Source organism: Mizuhopecten yessoensis, unplaced genomic scaffold, assembly GCF_002113885.1.
Source record: "Mizuhopecten yessoensis strain PY_sf001 unplaced genomic scaffold, ASM211388v2 scaffold3571, whole genome shotgun sequence".
Taxonomy (NCBI): Eukaryota; Metazoa; Mollusca; class Bivalvia; order Pectinida; family Pectinidae; genus Mizuhopecten; species Mizuhopecten yessoensis.
In genome coordinates this window covers 84,485-93,319 of record NW_018405111.1, presented here as the reverse complement: position 1 = coordinate 93,319, position 8,835 = coordinate 84,485, and the positions used below count along the sequence as shown (strand labels likewise).

Sequence of the window (8,835 nt, the reverse complement as noted above, 5' to 3'; positions counted from 1 at the left end):
AGTATAAAAGGTTGTATCAGTATAAAAGAAGAAGGGTTTTGAAGAAGTACCATAATTTCCCCAGTTAGGCCCTATCCTATATTAAGTCTCCTTTGCTCAGTGATGCATATGACAAAAATTAATCTAAATCCCTTCATCAGCACTGAAGGAGAAGTACTTCATAGAGCTACCTCTATTTGCCCTATTGGGTTCAAACCCTCTCTGCTCCAAGGGGGACCACCCTCACCCCTCCATTTATACAAAAGCTAGTCCCAATTTTCCCATGATGCTCTGAATCGAATTTGGTAAAAACACCTATACACATGGAAGGATTTTAAAGATTTACCTCTTTTTTCGCTATTGGTGATGAATTCAAACATGCAAATCTAGTAATTCTACTCACTGAACATCTGTAGTATGTCTTTACTTTAATGATATAATCAAGATCTTTGATTCTAATTATCGTATAAATAAGATAAATATACAACATGCACATATCCCTGAATATTGTTTATTTCATTATAAAATGGCTAAATTATGGCTTTGGCATATATAACAAAATAATGTTAATGGTCCCACAACACTCAACAGTCTTAAATATTTGGTGTATTACCAATGAATGTAATCAAGTGTATAAATAATATACCATTAATCAAACATATTTAGTCAGTTAATATCACAAAGAAAACTATTGTAAAAAACAGGAAACGAGATGTTATTCTCACGCATATGACAAATGTTAAAAAATCAAGCTCCAGATCTCTTCAAAAAAGTTTAAAATAGTATATCAGATCTTGAAACAAACGTAACCTCCAAACCACTCAAGTTTACAAAGTGTTTTTTTTAAATCCTTTTTTTATTTATTTTCTATATTATCTATGTAGTAACAGAAATCTGTCTTTGTGTGCGTGTAGGAGAAATAGTCTGGTGGTGTGACAATGGTGATCACACCTCAGCATGTGTCGTAGATTGTCTGGTGGTGTGACAATGGTGATCACACCTCAGCGTGTGTCGTAGATTGTCTGGGGGGGTGACAATGGGGATCACACCTCAGTGTGTGTCGTAAATTGTCTGGTGGTGTGACAATGGAGATAACACCTCAGTGTGTGACGTAGATTATCTGGTGGTGTGACAATGGTGATCCCACCTCAGCCTGTGACATAGATTAAGCTTCAGAGTCCTTTGGTGACATTTCTGGTGGTGTGACAATGGTGATCCCACCTCAGCCTGTGACATAGATTAAGCTTCAGCGTCCTTTGGTGACATTTCTGGTGGTGTGACAATGGTGATCACAGCTCAGCGTGTGTCGTAGATTGTCTGGGGGGGGGACAATGGTGATCACACCTCAGTGTGTGACGTAGATTAAGCTTCAGCGTCCTTTGGTGACATGTCTGGTGGTGTGACAATGGTGATCACACCTCAGCCTGTGACATAGATTAAGCTTCAGCGTCCTTTGGTGACATTTCTGGTGGTGTGACAATGGTGATCACACCTCAGTGTGTGACGTAGATTAAGCTTCAGCATCCGTTGGCGACACTCTTTGGTGCGGTTCTGATCTAACTGACCATTCAGACCAAGATCCATCATACACAGGTATGTCTCTACCACACAGGTGTCCAGCTAAGGCGAGGCAGCAGGCAGTCACTCCTGTACACATCAAATGGGTTAGGTTTTAATGATCAATGATATATGTAGGAACCTTAGTATTTCACATTTCAAATCTGTCTTTTGTTTTAACTTAAAAGAACATATCAAAGCTGCATACAATGTTATACACCTGATTCATAAAAACAAGAGGCCCATGGGCCTTAACGGTCACCTGATATATTTATACAGAGAGTTGATTTTGTTTTTAACACGAACNAAATTCACAATTTTGGTAGAGCACCTTAAGACCCTTCCATCTATGAAGAGTGTTTGATTCTACCATATCTGGGTCTTGAGAAGAAGATTTTTGAAATTCGTGTCAATTCAACCCTTTTTGGCACCACCCAATAGCCCCGGGGGTGTCAGTCAGGGCTCATATGTGCATACCATCAAACTGCTATCCAATACTGATAATTTAATTACTTTCAATAAAAAATTAAACAAATGTTGGTCCAAAATGTGATTTCCCTATATAAACTATAGCAAAGTTTACCTCTCCCCAGGGGTACACGTGAGACCCCAGGGTCATAAAGTTCACAATTTTGGTAGAGCACCTTAAGACCCTTCCATCTATGAAGAGTGTTTGATTCTACCATATCTGGGTCTTGAGAAGAAGATTTTTGAAATTCGTGTCAATTCAACCCTTTTTGGCACCACCCAATAGCCCCGGGGGGGTCAGTCAGGGCTCATATGTGCATACCATCAAACTGCTATCCAATACTGATAATGCTAACCTCAATTGAATTACCTCCAATGGCAATTCAACAAATGTTGGTCCAAAATGTGATTTCCCTATATAAACTATGGTAAAGTTTACCCCCTCCCCAGGCTCAAGAAATTCACAATTTTGGTAAAGCACCTTAAGACCCTTCCATCTATGAAGAGTATTTGATTCTACCATATCTGGGTCTTGAGAAGAAGATTTTTGAAATTTTAGTCAATTCAACCCTTTTTGGCCTGGCCCCTCAGGGCCAGGGAACCAAACCGGCAACTTTTTTTGTTGACCTTTGGCCATGGAAGGTTTCTGCAAAATTTCATTGAAATTGGTTAAGGGGTTTTGGAGAAGAAGTCAAAAAAATGTCTCAGGTGACCTAAAAATGCCATGTTTAAAGTGTTTTAATTACAAACTGGTACAAAAAATATGACATAAAACAAATGACACGATGGTCGAGTGTTGTAACAGTATAAAGTTAACTTACTGGTGTCAAAATATAACAGTAAATAAAACGCATAACGGTAGTGACTCAAAATTTGACAGAAAACAAATGAAATTCTTACATGTTTAGTAACATCAATACCTGATGATGATTGTACATGTCATTTTTGGAAAGTAACACTTATGTGATAATGTCCAAACACTCAAACTAGCACTTTGGTATTAATAGATTATAACCAAAAAAACATTAAACCAGTTTATTATCAGATCATATGACAAACAACAGTTTCAATTCAAGTTCTAAAATTATCCACTGGTAAGAGGAATGCAAAATATACAGGATATGTACCTGATCCACATGTAGCTGTAACAGGTTTTTCTAAATCAATCTTGCCGTCAGTAAACATTCTTTTCAGATCAGCAGGATTCTTCACTTGTTTTGTCTCTGGGTCAATAATGCTACTGTAGGGAATGCTAACTGACCCGACAATATGTCCCCGTGGCATTCCTGTGACAAAAAACAAATGCATTCAACTCATTTATAAGTGTGTATAATTTCATTTAACGCATGATAATTAAAATAGACAAGAGGCCCAGGGGGCCTGTATCACCCACCTGAATATTTAAGCAGTCATAGCAAAATTTTCTCATTAAATATTATCCTGTACTACAAATATTTCACTCGCAATCTTTGTCAGCTCCATCTGTTGAAACTACCAGCCAAATATTATTATATGATTCTATGTTTTTTGGTTCTTCCTTGAGATGTTGTTTGACATTTTTGACCCCTGTTACCTTATAAGTAGGTCAAGGTCATTTTCTTTTTTACACTTTGTCGGGCTCTATCACAGGAAGCAAGCAGCCAAATATGAAGATTCTATACCTTTCAGTTCCTCAGAAAAGTTGTTTGAAGTGTTTGACACATTTGACCCCTGAAACCTTTCAAAGTAGGTCAAGGTCATTATCATTCTCAAACTTTGTCTGGATTTGGTCCTGAAAGCCACCAGCCAAATGCTACTGACCGAATAACATCACCCTAGGCCTGTTGGATATTCAATCCGATTAAAACCTTATCTTGATCTACACTTTGTTTCTGTTTTAAAACTAGATAGAGCATAGTTTACGGAAGAGAGCGTAGATCATAATTTCTTATGGTTTTAATCAGATTACTTGGCTAGATTCAATATCTGTGGCCTCTTAGTGTAACATATTTGACCCTTGTGACCTTGAAAGTTGGCCAAGCTCATTCATTCAAGAAATTTTAATAACCCTTATTCCAGCATGCTATCATCATTTTAGGCCTCTTAGTTACTTAGAAAATGTTGTTTAGTATATGCCAGACAAAGAAATCTACAGGTAATGACTAAAACTTTGATACGGAAATAATTTCTGAAAAGGAAAACGTACCTTTCATATTATGAAGAAATTTTGTTTTAGCACCAGCCAGACCTGGATTTGAACCCCAGACCTCTAATCATTTTACACTTACTGTCACTCTATCCAACAAGCTATATATAGCTATCTTTTCAACTCGAGTATCCTGGTCTAGTTGCGCTACAGTTATATTCAAAACTAATTTAAGGGGAGATTACTCTAAATACCAATTGGAATTCTAAACTGTTTTGTCTGCAGTGTCTATGGGACAGGGCCGGGATCCATATAAACTATATGGTCGGATCTGTTTGAATCCTTTGTCCACCAAAACAAATTTCTACAAAGACTGCTTTTTACCTTTTCTTGGTTCTGCAGTTGTGCCATAAAACCTTCCAGTACCTCTTGCATCCACAAGCTGGAATTCTCTGTTCTCTATGTTTCTAGCAATATCATCAAATGACTTTAACATTGATTTATTTATAGAAGCAGAATAGGTTTGTTTTGTAAAAGATGGCTTCTCTGAAGCAGTTGGATAACCTGCCAGACACCACTGTGGAAACCCTCCGTTCAGAAGAGAAATTGACTGGTGTCCAAAAACTCTGAATGTCCACCATGCTCGTGGGGCCGAGAAGAATCCAGTTTCACTATTATCATAAATAATGACATGGGTGTTGTTACCGATCCCCAAGCTACCGACATAGTCTTCAAAGTGGGACTGGCGTGGCAGTGTATGGCTGAATTGGGACGTTTCGTCGGAACATTCGTCAATATCGAAAAAGGAAGCTTTTGGAATGTGTTTTTCAGCATATTCAATGTTAGCATCCCTTTGTAAACTTGGCAAGTGCCATGAAGAGTCTAGAACTCTGATATTCTTCACGTTTCCTGACAGGAAATCGCGAAGCAACTTGGCAGAGATAAGTGTGTTGAATTTCTTCATCGTGGTGTTTGATGTAGGTACTCAGTTACAGAAATTCTACATTTCAGAGTTCCTGTAGTGCCAATGGCTTGGTCAAGTTCGTGTTCCAATCTGACATGTACAGGTCCTGAAGCAGTTGGATAACCTGCCCTGTCCCCTGAAGGTTGACAAAATGCATGCCGCTTAAATAAATACAATTTAATATATAAAGTTTCATATTGATTTATAGATTTAAGTGATTTTATTTGTTGATTTTCTACAGCGTATTATTTATTAAGTGTGCCATTTTAGTTCATATAAGAAATACAGCGTAATAAGATGCAAATTTGTGTTATTTTTATTTGGTAGGATATAAGCGACATATGTTGTCAGTTAAGATGGCGGATGAGGAGGAACAAGATTCGACAGAGTCTGTGGACGAAAAGAGTGACGAGGAGGAAGAACCGTCAGCTAGAAATGCACGAAAATGTTCTTGGCTCTCACAATCGTTACTCAAGAAAGAGAACAGAGCAAGAGTGAAACAGGTGGATAGCTTTCATGTATAAAAACGTGTTGAAACACCACACTCATGTCTGATCAGACCATTAGGTTCAGAATGTGACAATGTTAATTCCTGTAGGAACTCTATCTAAATCAGAGATTGATCGTTATAAATCTCTGATTTAGATAGAGTTCCTACAGGAATTATGGCAATGTCACAATGGAGTGGGTTTCCTAGTAATCGGTCGAAGCTTATAATTGTATTGCTCATTACTGTACAATTACTGCATTTGTTTGTCACCACATAATCATAGTTCGATCTCCGTTGTTTCAAAATTCATATAATCTTGATAAACAAAATGTATTTGGGGAGGGAGGGGGCCCAATAAACCACTGTTTGAAATTCTATCAAAAACGAAGAATAACAGTAATACATTTAATTAAACTAAAGTATGCTTCTGACTCACGTGAATAAAAACAAAGTAAAGCATGCATATTTACTACAAACTGTCCAGTTGGGTGTATACATAATGTGCATTTCTGTGTATAACTGGTTCCTATTAATATTCCTTTCAACAAATTCATTCTTAAAATATAACTCCATTTCAAAGACATAAATCATGACTTCAACTTTTGAAGTCAACCAGACAACATGTCCGAAAAGTAAAAATATCACATGATACAGGGCTCACCCAGGACCTAAAAAATCAGTAGCCAAAAAAGTAGCCATGTTTGAATTTCAGTAGCCAATTGTTTTTAAACATTGGCCATGCTTTATCGGCCTCCAACCGCCAAGGAGTAGGCACTCCATTACACTCATTCAATATTTCATATTTTATAAAGTGCAATACTAATGATGTTAAATTAAGGAGTACTCTGTTAAAATTAAAATTTTGTTATACATCATGTTTATAATCTAATCCATAATGTGATATTTTTTTAATACTTTCAGATTAGATGGCTGTAATTATAAGAAAATATTACTTCAATTAAAATGCTGAAAAAAATTCAAAAGGGTAAAAAGTCAGACTTTATCTCATTTTCTTGACACAGGAATTGTGAAAAAATCTAGGTTGAAAAGTTTAAATTTTAAGATATTATTCGCCTTTAATTGTGGGCTTAGATAGTCTAATTCCGTGCCTTCAATCTAAAAATAAGACTTCCAAATCAAAAGTAGCCTCAGTGATGCAATATTGATTATTATTTTTCCTGGGTTTACATTCACCGTGTTTCATGGTTTATGTAAAAAAAAAATTTTTTTTAAAAGATCTCACATTTCAAATGTAAATGGCAGTAGAACACATTTGAAAGGAGAAGGACAAATTTTTAACGGTATTGACCAACCTTTGAAATAAAACGGGAGCACATCACGTCGCACAACTTTTCCTATCACATGTCGTCGATTGGCACCTAATATAAGTGACCGTTGAAGACATTCTGGACGGTTTGCTGTTCGAAAAACATAACTGCGATGCTAAATAACTTTTCTCGATCACTTGAAATTCTAAAACGTCTAACCATGAAAGTACACAGATACGATATATCGTTTGAAGTGATCTAAAAGGCCGAAAATCGGCACTTCGACATGGCGATACTTATACTTGACATCCGAGCATATCGGACGTATTTCTGCTTGCTACAGTACTGGGAAAGGTAAATTAAGATGTACACAAATTTAAATATACTGAACCCATTAATTTGTTGGATGCGTTATTTAAACAAGTTGATCAGATTGGCATATGGTGCTGCCAAATGTATGTGTGCGAGCTGACCACCTATCATATTATGTGTGACTCGCTTTATCAGACTGTTTTTTCAATGTCAATGGGTCATCCAATTAACTTGACCCCACTAGTGTCCATTATTGTACAGGAATTATAACACCTTTTGCCACCTGAAGCTTGATAATTGACTTTATAACTTAGACAAAAAAGCATTAATTAACTCGCAGCCATACAGCGCGCGCTGATCTGTGACGGCCCTGATTATGTTTACGCAATCAGTGTCAGCCACAATACACACGTGAGTAGACAGATCGTTTTCTGGGACAATGATACAGAGTTTCCCCAATTCTAAAAACTTAGTAGAGTCAATTTAGTAGCCACATAGAATTTTTAGTAGCCCTGTGATAATTTGGGTGGTGCAGTGGATAGCGCACTTTCGATTTCCCGATCGGACGTGAAAAGGTATGGGGTCACCTGCCCGACCACATGGGTTTTCTCCGGGTACTCCGGTTTCCTCCCACAATAAGACCACCATCCCCCGCACGCTAACATCCGAGCCAACAAGAGTGATTAATATAAATTGAAATAACTTGTTTCATAATTGTTGTAAAAATAAATAAATTTTATATCATATATACATGATAATTCGGTTAATGCAAAAATGAATGTCATGCTTTTCTATTAGTAAAAAAATTGCACAATTTCTTTCAGTTTGAAACCATCCTACTTTTTTGTATCAACCCAATTAGCATTGTTAAAGCATGGTCAACAAATTGCTCAAAAGAAATAAATATACATTTTGTGTGTTATAAATAATAAAATACGACAAGAAACTACAAGTTGACAAATTAAAACAATCCTAGATTTCAGCAAAGCCTTTAATAAGGTTCCCCATACCAAACTCCTCTACAAATTAGGTAACTATGATGTGAACCCTGACATCCCTCTTGACTACCAGGACCTAGCAAGTACTTGTAGAATGCAGCCAGTCAACATCAGTGGAAGTAGAGCCGGGGTACCTCAAGGAACAGTACTTGGTTGGACCAATACTTTTTCTGTGCATATCAATAATTTGCCAGCTTGTGTAACATCTTCAGTATGTCTTTTTGTCGACAATTGTTTGTTAGACCAACTACACTTCAAAAAAAGACCTTACATCCTCAGAAGAATGGGCTGTTAAACAATGTCGTTCAAGGCGAAATGTTACATCCTCCGAACTTCACAATCCGGGTCACCTAGCACCTTGATACCAACTTGATGGCCACATACTCGAGGAAGAAGAAGATAACACATACCTAGGGATTGTTATTCACAACTCAATGAAATGGAACACTCATATCCACACCATTACAAATATAGCAAATTTTCCGTCCATTCCATTCTTTGGAAAAGATACATTGTCAAGCTTTCAGGTTCTTAATATCTAATTTTTCGAGGGAAAGCAGTGTGATGTAGAAGCTGGATGCCCTGAAACTGACCCAACCCAACCCCTGCTCATCCTACATCTGACTCACTGTGTGCGCATATTCTCAAGGGGGTTCAATGTTTGGGAGGGGGGG

General features: G+C 37.2%; 2 protein-coding genes across 2 annotated transcripts in view; one reads left to right on the top strand and one right to left on the bottom strand.

Moving 5' to 3' along the window:
- Window positions 1-1,227: 1,227 nt before the first annotated feature.
- Window positions 1,228-5,247, bottom strand: LOC110447658 (3-mercaptopyruvate sulfurtransferase-like). The gene is made up of 3 exons (XM_021493503.1): window positions 4,514-5,247; window positions 3,132-3,290; window positions 1,228-1,626 (listed from the first exon to the last, which is right to left on the bottom strand). Exons 1-3 carry the CDS (start codon window positions 5,091-5,093, stop codon window positions 1,490-1,492), a joined length of 876 nt encoding a protein of 291 aa, XP_021349178.1. The 5' UTR covers window positions 5,094-5,247; the 3' UTR covers window positions 1,228-1,489.
- A 202-nt stretch (window positions 5,248-5,449) lies between these two features.
- The window catches only part of LOC110447655, a 27,908-nt gene continuing 24,522 nt past the window's right edge, over window positions 5,450-8,835 (top strand). The window contains exon 1 of the mRNA XM_021493500.1: window positions 5,450-5,596. Coding sequence (XP_021349175.1) covers window positions 5,450-5,596 — 147 coding nt within the window. The remainder of the gene's footprint in view (window positions 5,597-8,835) is intronic.

Excerpts from the sequence above, each read along its gene's own strand:
- LOC110447658 (XM_021493503.1), bottom strand. The coding sequence starts at position 5,093 with ATGAAGAAATTCAACACACTTATCTCTGCCAAGTTGCTTCGCGATTTC. Across the intron at positions 3,291-4,513 it reads AACTGCAGAACCAAGAAAAG|GAATGCCACGGGGACATATT; the intron begins GTAAAAAGCAGT and ends TTTTTGTCACAG. Across the intron at positions 1,627-3,131 it reads TACAGCTACATGTGGATCAG|GAGTGACTGCCTGCTGCCTC; the intron begins GTACATATCCTG and ends TGATGTGTACAG.